The sequence below is a fragment of the Ochotona curzoniae genome, unplaced genomic scaffold (genome assembly GCF_017591425.1).
Source record: "Ochotona curzoniae isolate NIBS_2020 unplaced genomic scaffold, NIBS_Ocur_1.0 contig_1014, whole genome shotgun sequence".
In the NCBI taxonomy this organism is placed as follows: Eukaryota; Metazoa; Chordata; class Mammalia; order Lagomorpha; family Ochotonidae; genus Ochotona; species Ochotona curzoniae.
The window spans coordinates 3,536,903-3,553,211 of NW_024464920.1; the positions used below are offsets into that span (position 1 = coordinate 3,536,903).

At 52.3% G+C, this 16,309-nt stretch overlaps 1 protein-coding gene across 1 annotated transcript; it reads left to right on the forward strand.

The window, feature by feature from the left end:
• Positions 1–1,519: 1,519 nt before the first annotated feature.
• LOC121154793 (keratin, type II cuticular Hb5-like) lies at positions 1,520–13,438 on the forward strand. Its single transcript, XM_040977833.1, has 9 exons — positions 1,520–1,957; positions 3,981–4,189; positions 5,739–5,799; positions 7,308–7,403; positions 8,298–8,462; positions 8,604–8,729; positions 10,402–10,622; positions 12,105–12,136; positions 13,287–13,438. Exons 1-9 carry the CDS (start codon positions 1,520–1,522, stop codon positions 13,436–13,438), a joined length of 1,500 nt encoding a protein of 499 aa, XP_040833767.1.
• The last annotated feature ends 2,871 nt before the right edge of the window (positions 13,439–16,309 follow it).

Below are 16,309 nucleotides of genomic sequence, written 5' to 3' on the forward strand. Positions count from 1 at the left end.
AGAACAGGTGACCATATGGGATCCTGGCTCGTTCAAGGTGAGGACTTTAGTCGCTGCTCGGTCACTGGGCTGGGCCCTGGGTCCTTTCAATCTCACCTCTCCAGTCCCTCTTATACTCACTGCTACAGTCCCCACTGGACTGAGATATATGTGAACATGAATGTGTCCATGTGCATGTGCACAAGCGTGTGTGTGTGTGTGTGTGTGTGTGTGTGAGAGAGAGAGAGAGAGAGAGAGAGAGAGAGAGAGAGATTGAGAGAGAGGAGACCCTCACTCTCTTGCTGTATTTTTTCTTTCCTTGTGTTTCTTCTTCAAGCCTATCTCTTGGAGAGAGAATTCTGGAGACTAACGTGTTCACTCTGGCTCCATGTATGGACCAAGGGCTGTGTGCATGGCTGGTTTCATCACAGTGATGCTCCAAGGGCCAGGTGCTGTCCCACTGCTTCTCACCTCTAACCTGCTCTGGTGTGTCCCAAGTGTCTTGCAAGATGAGTGGGGAGCAAGGACGAGTAGCCCCTGGCCTTGGCTGCAAGGAGGATGTGTCTCATGGATTCACAGTATATTACAGTGGCTGGTGACTCCATGCCTGCCCCCCTGGTCCTGCCTGGATCTCCCCACCAAATCTGGTACCTGGCTTTGGACTGGCTCTGCTGTGACCCTCCTAGCAAGCCAGCCGCACACCCCTATCTCTCCCTGGCAGGGGCCTGTCCTTGTCCTGCCTGGATTCAGCGAAACCTGGATTCTTTAAGGACAAACTGTCTATGTCATTTCTTCTCTCTGCGTGTGGCATTTCAGTCGTTACCTGCCATGGGAAGCTACGTCCTCCCAGGCACAGCTCCCTCAGCTCCCTCGGGCTGGCACAGAGTGGAGGGCCGGTAGAAAACCTGCAGGCCAGGTCCAGTTTCTGTTGTGAGTTGCCATTCAATGTGTCTGAGGCTTTTCCCCAGGCCCTAACAGGTGCTTGTCACCACAGTGGGGTGGAAAAAAGGGCACACAGATAGGCTTTCTGTCTTTAAGGGAGCAGCACAACCACTGACCCGGGCTAAGGTGAGGATGTCACAGGGCAAGGCTTGATGGGGGTCATGCACATGGGACCTAGGGCCCTTCTGTCTCCAGAATGTACAAGGTCAAGTCCCAGCCTGCCTGAGGGTGATGATCCCTTTGCTTTTCATAAGGGTTCATGGGCATGGTTTGGGGGCTTAATAGCTGGGTGCAGGCCTGAGGTCCAGGTGGCAATGGGCAGGTACCCTATGATGCAAGATCTCCTTGACCTGCCCATTAACAGGTTCAAGTTTCAGCTTTCCTCTCCATCTGGCTTTGTCTCGAGGTTGGGGTGGGGGGTGAAAGGGTGAGTGGAGAGTGAAGGGGAGCGGGGTGAGTCTCACGCTCATAAATGGTGTTAATGACTTCCTCCTGCCTTTCATGTTGCCAGATGGGGGCCTGTCCTTGCCCTGATAAAAGGCAGGAGCACTGATGGGTCCCCGCACGACACTTGTCACTCACCAATCCTCGAAGCCGCATGGCCAGCCGCTCCTTCTGCGTTAATCCTGGTGGTGGCGGCAGCATGGTCAGGAACTTCAGCTCCTACTCGGCCGTGGTGGTGCCCAAACCAGGGGCTCATGGCTGCCTCAATGTTGGGACTTTTCATAGCAGCTCCCCTGGGTTGCTTGGCTATAGGCACCTTGGGGTGTTTGGCAGCCGGAGCCTGTGTGCGGCGGGGTCGCCGAGGATGGCTGGGAGTTGCAAACGGCCCCTCCACCATAGCAGGGGCAGCTTTGGTTACCGAGCAGGGGGTCTCGGTGGGTCCGGCACCCTCTGCATTACTGCCGTCACGGTCAATGAGAGCCTGCTGACACCCCTCAACCTGGGCATCGACCCCAATGCGCAGTGTGTGAAGCGTGAAGAGAAGGAACAGATCAAGTGTTTGAACAACAAGTTTGCTGCCTTCATTCACAAGGTGGGCTTGGGGCTCTGGCTTAGAAGGGGCAAAGAGCTTGGAACCTGATGACTGCTCAGGTTCAAGTTCTCTTGTTACTGAGCTGGAGAACACAGCTGACTTGGTCCTGGTTTTCTGATGTTGCTATGTCGGGTGATGGCCGAAGCTTGCCTATGTCAGGGGTTGTCTGTGGGCCCACCTTGGGGACCTTCCTTGCCCAGCAACAGCAGTTGGGCACTTGTGTGTGAGATGCCCTCTGGGCTTCCTTGGAGAGGGTCTGGCAGCCCTGGGGAGAAGTCAGGGGTTCCTTTGCCCCTTGTCCTTGGAGAGGATGATGAGGGAAGGCTGTGGGTTCTGGGAACTTCTGCCTGAGGCACCCTCCATTTCCAACAGTGCTGCAGCGAGCTGAGAGCTTTAATGGGGTCCTGGAAGAGGCTACTGAACTTCACTCTTTTGATGTTGCTGTCCCTGACTCCTTTCGTTTAGGCATAGCTCTGGTGTCCTTTGACCCAAGGATGATGTACCCTCCGAGGGCTTATAGTCTTTTTTTGGGGGGGAGGATTGAGTCCAAAGGCAGATGGGCTTGTCTCCCAGGGCTGTGTGTTGGGGCTCTGCCCAGGAACTGGGTCAGGAACACAGGAGCCAGGTTCCTGGTGGGTGGGCGAGTGCTAGATTCTCAGACCATGCTGCCCTTAGAAACAGACATGTCCACCAGCCACAGCACTGCACATCTGTCCCCAATCAACTGTAGGCTGTGCATGTGGGTGCTCAGTGCTTAGGAACACCCCGGAGACATGTGGGGAGGGGTTACCATGCAAACACCTGTGTGCTGTGCCTGGGAGCTGCATCTGCCTTGAGAGGGGTTTTTTCTCAATAGGCCCCAAAGCACAGTGAGGGTTTCAGATACACAGATTCCGAGGCATCTTGGCACTTGGCTTTGGAACGCTGCTGTCAGAGTTGAGAGATGCACATACTGCACCTGCAGTTGTCCCCTCCCCCATGGGTGCTGGTGGCCACCTGCCAGGCTCCAGCATCCTTCTTTCCCTGTGGGCATGCTCCTGGTTGTAACTATACGGATGTGGTGAGTTAGATCCTGCAGTAATCTGTGGCTGGGGTTGCCCCTGTCTGGCCTGAGGGTCTACACTCAAGGCAGACACCGTTTGGGTAACTGGGGTTTGGGCTTCTCTTGTGGCCAGCATGGACAATTGAGAGGTTTGGTTTGTTCTCCTCTTTGGAGTTGGCTTATGTTGTCTAGAGCTTAAGGCTTGAGAAGAAAGAAATATTGCCTACTTTAGAGCTGGAGACCACAGGGGCTTGGTAGCCATGGGAATGAATCCGAACGAGACACCAGCCTCCGCAGAGGAGAACCAGGGGTCGTGGCTCACCTGCAAGCCACCCACTTGACTTCGCCAGAGCTTCTGATTTGTCCTTAAGGTTGGAGAGACCCAGACTCAGGCCTGTAATCAATCAGTGATCATATTCTAGCAACGGGTCAGGTGTTCATAAAACAACACACAGGGCTGAACAAAGTGGGCCTGTAGGCCTGCTAGGGGAGCCTGGGAACTCCAGTGTGTCCCGGCTATTGTGTGCCTGCAGCCTTGGTTGTACGGTAGCTGAGAGAGAGGGAGGGAGGCAAAGAGGCCTGGTTGGTGGCAAGGTTGGGAAGTGAGAGATCTTGGGGTATCCCCTCTGAATTCCAGAGCTGCAGAGTCAGAGTGTGAGATACCAAATGGGGGTATCGTTTTCGATAGCTGCTGTACTGATACCCACGGACCTAGCTGTTCACAACAGCTTAATCTGACTGGCTGTGAGGCTAACACCAGGGGGTTGGCAAGGCTGCAGGTGCTACTGGAGGCTTTCAGGGGAGAAACTGCTTCCAGGGACTCTGGGGCTTTGAGCAGAATAGAGTGCCCTCTCTTCCTTTGCTGGCTGGCTGCGGGGGTGTTCTTAACTTCTAGAAGATGCCACAGTGCTTAACTCACCTACCCTTTTTCCTCCATCCTGGGCTCCCCTGGAACCTTTTTTTTCCCACCTTAAATGACAGGTCTGCTTCCTGGAGCAACAGAACAAGCTGTTAGAGACCAAGCTGCAGTTTTACCAGAACCGCCGGTGCTGTCAGAACGACCTAGAACAGCTGTTTGAAGGCTACATCGAGTCACTGCGGCGGGAGGCCGAGTGCCTGGAGGCTGACAGTGGGCGGCTGTCCTCGGAGCTCAACCATGCACAAGGAGTGCTGGAGGGCTACAAGAAGAAGTGAGTGTGGTTGGGTTGGGAGGGTGGCTATATTGGATAGGATAGACCTTAGGTTTGTGGAGGTGGAGGTGGCCGAAGGCCAAAGGGACCATGACTCACTACCTATTGAATGGTTCTGCAATTGGCTCCTGGGAAGAAGTGGTGAGAATAACTTGCTCTCTGGGAGGGCTGGGACAGTCATACCAATCCCAGACTCACATAGAGACACACAGAGAGAAACCAAGAACCAAATACAACAGGGAGAACAGACCCCAGTAGAATGAATGGGCAGGGAAAGCTCTGGAAGAGGTGTCTTAGGGAAGCCCTGGTCAATGCCGTACGCCACACAAAGTTTTCTGATGAGCTCTGGATTCCTTCTTTATTTTCTCTACAGATCACCAGGCTCTCTGTAGGCTTCCACTATGCAAACATTGGCTTAAATTCTTTGCATTGGCCTGGTTGGTGGGGTCTGGCCATGACCTGGTCTACACTCTTTCCCTTGCAGAGAGAGCTCAGGGTGATTTTGGCATTACCCTCGTTCCAACTCTGATCTGGGGACATCAGTCTTACTCTTTGGTTGCACGCGGAAGTGGGTCTTCTCTTTCCCTGGGGGTGAAGCAAATTGCAGACATGGGTTCTCAATGTGCAAGTGTCAATTTCTGCATCCTACTCTGGGACTGTGGGGGCTGGTAATTAGAGAGCGAGAGTTTACCGCAGATGGAATTACCCTGTAGTTACAGACTTGTAAAAACTGTGCTCTGGGAATTCTGGATCATCTCATTGGTGGGGGTAGGGCCACTCATCATTTAGGGGAGAAAGGCTGGGGAACTGCCTCCGTGCTGTGGTTTGCTTTCTGGAATGTTGGATGTTGGGAGATGGGAAATTGAACCTCACAGCGCCTGTCTTCCTGGGGCTTCATGTTCTGCAGCTTTCAAGCCGAAAGGCCACACCTGCTGCATTTTGTTGCATCTGGGTCGAGTCATCCTTTGATGCCCAATGCATGAATGGAATCTAGGGACCCCTGTGGATATCAAAATGCACACATGGCTCAAGTTCCTTATCCAAGATGGTAGAGTCTTTACAAGGAACTCAAGGCATCTTATCGCATACTTTGAATCATCCCTGTTCGGCTTATAACACCCAGTACCGTGTAATCAACAGCTGTGAGCACAGCTGTTAGACTCCATTGTCTAGGCAGTGATATTCTGAAAGCCTGTACATGTTCAGTGCAGATGCATTTTCCATTCTTGATTGGTTTACTCAATGGGCTCAGCACAAGTGGGGCTTGAACTCACAGATGTGGAGGGCTGGCCATGCTTAGCGTCCTCCCGCAGTGCCCACCGGATGACTCTACCTAAGAATAAAGTGGGCAAATTACTGGTCTCAGGTGTTGCAGTAACTTGCAGCCAAGACGGACAGATGCCAGTGAGGTGACCCCAGTAGCCAGGAAATCTACAAAGGCACCCAGAAACTGAAGGGAAATCCAGGGACTTTGGCTGACGTGGGTTCAGGCTGGACAGTCCCCCCCATATCCTGGAGCTGCTGTTTTACTCATGTGCTCTCTGCTTAGGTTTGAAGAAGAACTGACCTCCCGGGCCACAGCAGAGAACGAGTTTGTGACACTAAAGAAGGTGAGGGGAAGGAGGCCGCCTGCAGGGCATCCTCCTATGGATCCATCATCAGTCCACTTGCTGGTGGCACTAAGAGCCCAAGCAGGTGAAGGTGGGCTGGTTTGGCTGGGAGAAGCCAGAGTGTGTTGAAAAGAAACCCTCCTGGAGATGCCTTCTGACTCCAGCTACCTCCCTGGTCAGTGGAAATGTCCACTTCTGAAGTTGCTTTGGCCTCATGTGGATATTGGCTCTCCCCACTGTCCCAGATGGCTGGAGGGCCCTTGGTGCTCGGCTTGCTAATGAGGTTGTCAGCATGGTCTCCTTGTGGTGAAACTGGAGGGGTTGGGGAAAACCTGTTAGCAATGTCCCTCTTGTTGCATACATGTCAGTGCTATTCAACAAACACCTCATGGTCACCTAGCGGTTCAGATGTCCTGGTGCCTGGGTTCAATCCCACTCTTGGCTCCTGGCTCTAACCTCCTACTGATGCACACTCTGGAGGCAGCAGTGATGGCTCAAGGAGTTGTGTCATTGTTGTGCCTCCCTCTCCACCCCCAAGCATGAGAGACCCACTTTGGTTCAGGCCCAAAACCAGCCGTTGTGGGCCTTCGGAGAATGAAACAATGGATGAGAGCTCTGTCTGTCCTGGTGTTTCGTTCCTTCTCTACAGTAAATAAATATTAGAAACAAAGCAGGACAAATAGGGTGCTTATCATCTGCTTTTTTTTTTTTTTTAACTGGAGGACTCTCCTGCCATGGAAAGATGGGTTGCCACAAATCAGCCAGTAGAAGCGTGACCTCCATCACAGGGAGTAGAACTCCTCTTTGGGCGGGGGTTTGCCTAGAGGGATCAGATCTCTTTTCCCTTCCTTTCCCTAGGTGGTCCCACTGATGTTTCTGGTGTGGAGGTAGTGTTAGAAGCAAGAGAGCCAACCACCCTGTCCCTCTTGGAATGACCTGGAGGATTAAGGGCGAGAAGTACAAGGGTATTTTGTTACTAGAATGAACTGCCCAAGACGCCTACATCACAGAGAAAAGAGGTTTATTTTTGGCTTGTTGCTCTGGAAGTTCACAGCCAACGCTCAGTCGGCCCCACTGGTTGGGTCTCTTGTACAGCCCCGTTGTTGGCAGTCATGGTGCAGAGCGGAGCACTGCACAACCAGAGGCAGGGTGTGCTGTGCCTATCTGTCCACCCGCGGTCTTTCTTTCTCCCCTAATAAAGCACCAGATTCAGTTGTGGAGGCTTCACCCTAATGACTGTCTCAATCCCTTTCCAGGGACCTGCCCATTCAACAACACCATTAGATCGATTCCACCCTCTTGGTTCTGTTAGCTTACGGTCTTGTGGTTGAAACTCTTCCATTATGCATTTGGGGTCCGAATCCTGTGCACACCTGAGCAATCGCTGGGCCTTGGCAAGTGCAGACTGGATGAGCAGTGTCAGGTCTGAGGCAGAGAGCTGGGCCGGGATACGGTGGCAGGGGGTAAGGCTCACTCCCCTTCTCTCCGGTGTTGCTTGTCTCTGTCAGGATGTTGATGCGGCCTATCTGCGCAAGGCGGACCTGGAGGCCAATGTGGAGGCGCTGAGGGAGGAGATCAGCTTCCTGCGGCGCGTCTATGAGGAGGTAGCTCTCTCCCCACTTCTGGAAGAGCAAGCAAAGGAGGAGGTGGAGGAGCATGTTGGCTGCACCCTGGCCAGCTTCTGGGTTCCAGGGGGATAGCTGTGCTTCCCACTCCTATGAGTAGACGGGGGTTTTCTCTTGCTCAGGCTTCCTTTCAAGCAGGAAGTAGCACGGCAGTTGAAACACCAGTTGCATATTAGAGAACGTGGGCTTGGGTCTCTGCTCTGCCTCCTGACTCCAGCTGCCTGCTGGTGGCAGACTGGGGTGCAGCTGTGCTAATTGTAGGAGTTGGGTTCCTGGCAGCCCCAAATGGGAGTCCTACGTTGAGTACCCAAGGCTCCTGATTTTGGCCTGGCCCAACCCTGGTGGCTAAGGGGATTTGGGCAGTGAACCAGAGGATAGGAGCTCTCTGTGCCTATCCAATGATGGTGATGTTGATAAGGAAGTGGGTGATACCCTTCCTTAGGTGATCTGAAAGTCTGTGATTCATTCCTTGACTACACAGAAAGACCTAAAATGGAGCTATGACAGATAATTTATGACTGTGAATAATGTGAAAACCTAACGAGTTCATCCAGGACTCTAACTACAGTTCCAGCTAGCATGGAGAACTCAGACCCCCCGTGGGATGACCCAGTGTGTGCCCGTATATGCAGATAGGCCTTGCTTATGTGGGCATTTGTCAGGAATATTCCCATTCTGACTCCTTTTCTGCATGCCATGATCCTGTGCCAGGTTTTCCTTGGAAAGTTGCATGCCTTCACTTTCCCCAGACTTCTTGTTGTCTAATTTCCTTGCTAAGGTGCCCAGTTCGGGGACCTGGTTTGGAGATCACCTGCAGAGTGAGGGGTATGGGTGTGGGATATGGAGCTGAGCATGCTGCTTGCCCTCCTGCAGGAAATCTTCCTTCTCCACTCACACATCTCTGACACCTCGGTGGTGGTGAAGATGGACAACAGCCGGGAGTTCAACATGGATGCTGTGGTGGCTGATATCAAGGCTCAATATGACGAGATTGCCAGACGCAGCCGGGCTGAGGCCGAGTCCTGGTACCAGACCAAGGTGACCTGGAGGATTGGGCAAGGAGGAGAGTAGTGGACCTGGGGAGTCCCTGGGGGCTACAGTTGAGACCCCAGGCAGAGTGTGGCTTGTGCAGGGCAGCCTTGCCGTCCAGCCAGTTAGCACTTGCCTCCCAACCCACAGTGTGAGGAGATGAAGGCCACAGTGACCCAGCAGAGCGAGAGCCTCCGCAGAACCAAAGAGGAGATCAACGAGCTGAACCGCCTGATCCAGAGGCTGACAGCCGATCTGGAGAATGCCAAGCAGCAGGTGTGTGTCTAGGAGGTGGGCTGGGGGAGTATGCTGACCTCATTGGGGGTCCTGCCACCACCCACCCAACTTGTGTCCCGTCCAACCGCAGAAGCTGTGAGCTGCTGGAGAACATCCACCTGACTCTTCTGTCCCAGCACCTGTTCTGACCATGCTTTCAAACCCCTATGGAGCTTGCATCTAATTGCTATCTAATTATCACTTCTTCAGTTCTTCGGTGATAGCGAATGCCTCCTCATAGAGTCACTAGCCATATGGAGGACTGTCACCCCTTCTAAAGAATTGCCTGTTCCTGTCACCTGCCCGTTTTCTATTGTGAGCCCTTCCTGCTTCAATGGTGACACGCAGCATTTCCTGGTCCATTCAGTCCAGATCATCACCCATGGTCAGTTATCCACATCGTGATCACTCTTCTTTCAATCTTGTCTATTGGCTTTGCTTGGTGGCCTTTTTAAAAAGATTCGTTTATTTTAATTTGAAAGGTAGACTTGTAACAGAGAGAGAAGATACAGTTGAGAATGAATGAGAGTATGCTGGTTGATTCCCCAGATGGCCATATCGGCCTGAGCTGGGAAAGTTCGAAGCTGGGGGCCAGGAGCTTTTTCTGGGTTTCCCACGTGGGTGCAGGGGCCATCCTCTGCTGCTTTCCCAGACTTTAGCAGGAAGCTGTGTTGGAAGTGGAGCAACTGAGACTAGAACCAGTGTCTGTGTGGGATACTGACATCACAGGCAGAGGCTTACTCTGCTTAACCAAGGCACTGGCCCAATTTGCTGTTCTTTATTGATTCATCTCTTTAACCCACATGTGGCCAAGTCTGTCAGTTCTGTGTTTCATGACTGATGCTCAGGAAGTTTCAAGATACAAAAAGCAATCACTTATATCTTTGTTCTCTAATAGTTTTGTGTTTTTTTTCCCCTCACATTTAGGTCTCTAACTCATCTGAACTTTATTTTTTGTGCACACACTAAGTAGGGTTTTAATTTTGCTTTGTCCACAAGATATAGAATGTTTTGCACACTGACCCTGCCCATTTGTGACCTGCCTCTGCGGCAGTGCTGAGTCTTGACCCTTGCCTGGCTCAGTTTGCTTGCTCTCCCTTCTGTGCTGCAGTTCTTGGCTGCTCTACGGAGTGCCACCCAAGTAACACGATATGGGTCGTAGCTGAGGGCATAAAGCACAATAGTTTGCAGACAAAAAATTTTATTTAATTCAGAGCTATGGCATAGCAACTTAAGTTACTACCTGCAATGCCAGCATCTCATTTGGGTTTAGAGAATTGAGAGAGAGAGAAAGAGAGAGAGAGAATCTTTCATCTGCTCATGCATTCCCAAATGACCATAGTGGCTAGGATTGGGTCAGGCTGAAGCCAGGAGCCCGGAATTCCTTCTGGGTCTCCCACGTGGCGAGCAGGACCTGAGTGCTATCTTCTGCTGCCTTTAAATGCATTAGCAAGGAAGCTGGATCAAAAGCAGAGCAGTCGGGACTCGAACCAGTACCCAAATGGGATGCTGGCATTGCAGGTGGCTCACTATGCCATAGCTCTGACTGTGGGACATTCAAAAAGGCAGTTTCAAACACTACCCATTCTCAATAGAAGTGGAACAATGACTTGATAGGGTATCTCCTGCCACATTAATTTCAAATTCCTTCCCTTACCCACCTTCCTCACAGCGCGCCAAGCTGGAGGCTGCTGTGGCTGAGGCCGAGCAGCAGGGCGAGGCCGTCCTGAGCGACGCCCGCTGCAAGCTGGCAGGGCTGGAGGAGGCCCTGCAGAAGGCCAAGCAGGACATGGCCTGCCTGCTCAAGGAGTACCAGGAGGTGATGAACTCCAAGCTGGGCCTGGACATTGAGATCGCCACCTACCGCCGCCTGCTGGAGGGCGAGGAGCACAGGTGAAGACATAGGCACGGTGGGGGAAGGGGGACCTCAGCTCTGCCTTCAGAAACAGTGGGCACATCCTCCAGGCAGAGGATGATCAGGCCGGGCAAGATCCTAGCCTCACCACATTTTCCAGACAGCAAAACAGAGTCCCAGAGAGGAGAGCAAGGGCTTGTATGTAGATCCATTCAGGGCCACTTGACTTGGGAAGCACATGAACAGAATCCCGCTGACCCTGGTGCCTAGTGGCGAGATGCAGCAGTGCAGGGTACTTGCCTCGCAGGTGACAAGGACAGATGCAAAAGGAACCAGCAGGTGGCTGTCAGGAGGCTGCTTGGAGAAGGAGCAGAAGAGTAGAGGGTGGGACTGGGGCAAGCATCTGAGGCTGTGCTGCCAGCTTGAGCCAAGAGATGCGGACAGCGGGGTGAGCATGGTGAGAAACATCATGGATTTAGGACAGAGGGCTGGGGTGGTGTATGGTGGCTGCACTGTCCCCAGCTAGGTGCCATTGGAGGGACCTGGCTGGGCTGGGGAGTGGTGCATGGAGGTGAAGAGCCCAGGTTGCCAGCCAGATTTTCTGGGTTCAAGTCCCAGTTTTGCCATTTCTTAGCAATGGGACCTCTTTAAAAATAGGGTGTGTTTTTCTTTAAAAATATTAGTTTTATTAATTTGAGAAGCAGAGAGAGAGAGAGAGAGAGATCCTCCATCTACTGTTCACTCTTCAAATAGCTACAATGTCTACATCTGAGCCAATCCAAAGGCGGGAGCTTCTTTTGGGTCTCTCATTCTGGGTACAGGGTCTTGAAGAGAGTCATGTTCTGCTGTATTCCCAGGCCACAAGCAGGAAACTGGAAGGGAAGTGGAGCAGCCAGGCCATGAACCAGCACCCATAAGGGAAGCTAGTGTTGCAAGCTTCCAGTTACGCACCAACACCAGCCCCACCAAGGGGACCTCTTTACTAACTGAGTATCCTTAGCCATAACCCCGAGGTAGCCAGAACCCCATATCTTCAGTCTGTTGCGAGGGGTGCATGAGTTTTTACTGGATGTGGTGAGCAGGATGGAGGATATTGTCATGGTGAGAATACACTGGGGTCCGTGACTTAACCATTTGTTGTCTTTACGATGGTGTGAAATATGGGAAATATTCAAGAGGAGATGAGCTCTGAATCACTCATTTGGAGCTTTTCTCTGGGTGGCCCCAGGCACTCCCATCTTCTCTTAAGGGACTGGGTGTGACCCAGCCAGAACCCGCATGCCCTGCCATGTGTTCTGCCCTGCTCAGCTAGGTTGGTTAAGTCCATGAGGTTCCAAAGGCACTGAGTGCCCTTGTGGATCCTGCCATCTGACACAACCCTGTCCCTTTGGGACCCACCAGCAAGGCCAAGCCTCAGGACACTGCATGCCCCAGGCATAAAGCCAGCTGCTGCCACTGTTGCCTCCTCCTGATGCCCAGGGACCTGGTTCTGAACTTCACCTCCTTTCTCTTCCCTGCAGGTTATGTGAAGGCCTTGGCTCCGTCAACATCTGTAAGTTGGGTTCTTGTGCATCTGGCTTTCTCAGTGTCAGTCATCTCAGCATCAGCTGCCATCCACCTGGGGTCTGGGCTCTGTCTTTGGGGTGCTGAGAGAGTGGACACCAGAATCGAAGTCTCTGGGATGTGTACAAATGCTTGGCCCCAAATCCTGGGCTCCTAAATGGATGCATCCAGGACTTTCATGGAACTTGTGTGGTGGGTTATGACCCCCTCATTTGTTAAAGATTGAACCAGTCAGTGACGCACAGAACATGGCTCAGATCGTCCCAAGTTTTCAGTTAAATGCATTTTTTTTTTTTTGTACTCACTTGCGACTTCTACAGGCAACTTGAGTCCCTTTTTCTTGAGTCACGGTGGGATGCACAGTCCTGGGGCTAGATGCCTGCTTCTGACTCACCTGCTCCTCTCTCTGTCCCATGCACCATAGTTCTAGGTGATTTCTTCTAATGGGATCCAGAAGTGTTTGCTCGGAGGTGGTGCAAACCACACATCCAAGCATTAGTCTGCCCCAAGTGTCCGGTTTGTTAACCATACTCCTGTAAGAAGAATGTGGTAATGGGTTTGGGATAGCCTCTACTTTTTCTCTCTCTCTTTCTTTAAAAGATTATTTTATTTTAAAAGTGGTTATCAGAGGGACAGAGAGAGAAAGAGAGAGAGAGAGAGAGAGAGAGAGGGAGAGAGAGAGAGAAGAGGAATAAAAGGAGTACACACACACACACACACACACACACACACACACACACACACACACTACACATATCTTCCATCTGCTGGTTCGCTCCTCAAATGGCAAGGGTGGGGGGGGCCAGGTCAAAGCCCGAAGCCCAGAACTCCACCTGGATCTTCCATATGAGTGCAGGGGTGCAAGCACTTGGGCCATCTGCTGCCATCTTTCCAGGTGCATTAACAGATAGCTGGATTGGAAATGGAGCAACCAGGACTTGAACTAGTGCTTCCATGGGATGCTGGCATCACAGGCAGTGGTTTAACGCACTGCCTCCAACCCTATAGTTTAAAAAAAGACTCATGTTTCTGTTCCCTGAAAGCACCAAAGGAATGAATGAGTGATTGGTTCTAAAAGATTCTGTTTCATGTTATACCTGGAACAGTAGAGCATGCTAACCTGGTGTTTTCGTCTACAGGTGTGAGCCGTTCCCAGGGAGGTGTGGTCTGCGGGGACCTCAGTCCCACCATCACGCGTGGCCTTGGGGGTTTGACCATCAGCCCTGGAGCTCTGTGCCCCCTCTCTGTCACAGGGGCCTACTCCAGTGCCAAGTCTGTGCGGTTCACGTGAGGAGGGCAGGCACTCTAGATGGAGTGGGTCTGCTGGGAACTGCTATGGGGCATGAGGGGAGGTTTTGCTCCTGCAGGCCCACCCTAATGCCAGGAGTCCCTTTTCACAGGGGATGCAGAACTAACTGTCCAGTTTCCTTCTTACTGTCACCAGGAGTGATACTTGTAGTGTCACCTGGCTCTGCCAGGGAAGCCAGGGAGAAGGCTGACAACTGTGGGGGCATCTTTGAGCTTTGTCCAGGATGGGAGAGGCTGCAACTGTCGCCTCTGCATTAAGGGAGCTGATGGTTAGGGTAGGCCAGGAGCTCCCAAGAGCTCCCCCCATGTTTGGGATCTGACAATTTCTGTGTTCCCCAAGCCCTCCCAGCTGCTCGGAGGCCAGGCCTGACGGATTGACGGATTCGTTGTTTGGAATTGCATGATGCTGGCCTAATTCCTCCTGCATGGCTCCTGCTTTCTTTTCACGAGTCTGATAGATTAAATGTGAATAGCCAAAGGCTTTCTCCTGCCCACCCAGTAAATATGGCAGGCCTCCATCATGGTGTTCTTCATTTTTCTGAAGTTGTATTTACTGGCCCAGGAGTGGGCACTGCGTGGGGCTGTGCTCGTTGCTTAGCTGTTTGGAGAGGATAGAGGGAAGGTGACATAGCAGAGCTCCCGGGAGCCTAAGTAGACACATCTCCCCTTGTCCTTGCTTCTAGAGGAGTGAACATAGAACTCCCAAACCTGAGTCCACCCCCCAGACATGCAGAGGAAGTCAGTCGCTGACATGCTGGGGTGGGGTGGAAGAAAGGAGGCATTTGTCAAGTGCACAGCTTGCTGCCCAGGCTCCCTACGGAGGAGCGAAGATTGTTCTAGATTGAAATTGGAACTGAAAGGTGCATGATTGGCTCTTGTCCAAGTTCCTTTGTGACCGAGGTCAGTGGTACTAATGGCGTTCCTGTGATGGGTCAGCAATGCTATGCTCTTGAGGGAATTTTTAGGGTGGCCAAGTGGTTACCTTCTTCCCCCAGACCTGGGATTCTCCGAAAGAGACTTCTTGCAGACAACACCGGCCAGCGGGGTTGTATCTGCTGGAGAAGCGAATGAGTTGTATGTGGTTGTGAGAGCTACCGCTGGATTCGCACCTGGGGCCAGCTGTACCATTCTCTCAATTCAGCAGGTGCCTTTGGATGTGCGGTTAATCCTGAAGGACAGTCGAGGACACCGTGGACTAAGGTGGAGGTCCAAGAGGCTGCATTTTAACCTCCACATTTAGGACGTGTATGTTGGGGTTCTGTTTCAACTTCATGATGAGGCAGTGAAGATAGCACCCCAGATTTAAAATCCAGACCCCCAGCCTTGGGGCAGACAGAGGCAGCTGAATGGTGCTTTCTGTCTCTGGCCACTTTCCTGAGTCCTTGTGAAGCTTTCTGCTGTGGGCCCAGGGGCGCCGTGGTTCAAGGAGTCAAAGACAAGCTTAGACTTTCCCTTGCGTCCTTGACTTGAGTGTGGGGAAGTGAAAGGATCATAGATGCACACACAGAAAAGCAGATGTGTTTATCAATGTGCACAGATGCATGGGGGCCACACACAAAGGACGAGGCTCAGAGAACATTCCAGATGGCTGAAGTTGATCTAGTGTTTTGAGCCACAGAAAGAAATAGGGGCTGGAGGATTCTGACTAAGGCTAGGTAAACCAGGTTTTAAGAGGCTGCTGAGGGACAAGGACTGGAAACTGAGCTGTCTGGTAAAGCGTAGGAAGTCTGCCAGGGAATCTGAGAGCTGAGAGAGGGTGGCCGGGGGAGACATATTAATCCCGAGGCTGTTTCTTGGCTCAGCTTGCTAAAGCATTGTATGTTGGGATCTCATTCTCTGAGTGTCAGTGCAAGGCCATGGCCCAGGGTGACCATGCCTCTCTTAGGAGTGCAATGAGGGCTGCCCTTGCTTCCTGGCCACACTGCATTCTGGGAGCCACCACATTTGAACAGGGATGTAAAACCAGCATCAATGCAGGCTTTGAGGAGGCACAGGAGGGAGTCACATGGGGCACTCAACACCCGAGAGGGCAGAAGATGTGATGGAGATCATGAGGTTGGCCTAGGGAGGGCAACTGTGTTGCTTTTCTTCAAAAATTAATCTATGAATTACTTGATTTTCATTTTATTTGAAAGGAGAAGTGGGATAGAGGGATTTTCCATATCTGGCTCACTCCCCAAACGCCCCCAACAGCTGGGGTTGAGCCAGGCTGCAGTTGAGCGCCTGGAGTGCCATCCAGAACCCCCCAATGGGCTCGCAGGGGCCCAAGCATCTGAGCCACCCCTGCCGCCTGCCAGGCTGATCATGGGCAGGAAGCTGGATCAGAGGGGGAGCAGGCATGCCCACCTGGCCAGTGAGCATCCTCAGCAGCGTCCTACAGGTGCGTTGAACACCATTGCCTCTTGTGAAATGATTGCCACCCCATGCCTCACCGTTTCTGAACTTGGCATGGTTTGCAGGGTTCATGAAGATTTGTTTAACAATTAAATCCCAGCAGCATGTGTGTGGGCCTGAATGGTGAGGCTGCAGAGCCATAGTCCCTGGGCTCTCACCTCCCTCCATGGTCTCACTTGCCCTCGGCTTTCCTTCCCCTCTGAATTGCACACCGCCTGACCTCCCCTTCAGCTGCCTCCCTAGTTGCATGCCTGTCCTTGGAGGACTATGGCCTTGGTCTTCCGGAGGGATGGGCTCACACATCAGGGGAGGCTTCATGACCCCCAGGAGCCTTGGAACAGTTTGCTTTGGGTTTTTGTCACTGATTGTAAAAAGGGATAGGTTCACGTATATGCACGTATGTAAGTATTGCGTATATGTACCTGAGTGTGCATAAGAGGATATGTGTAAACAAGTGTGC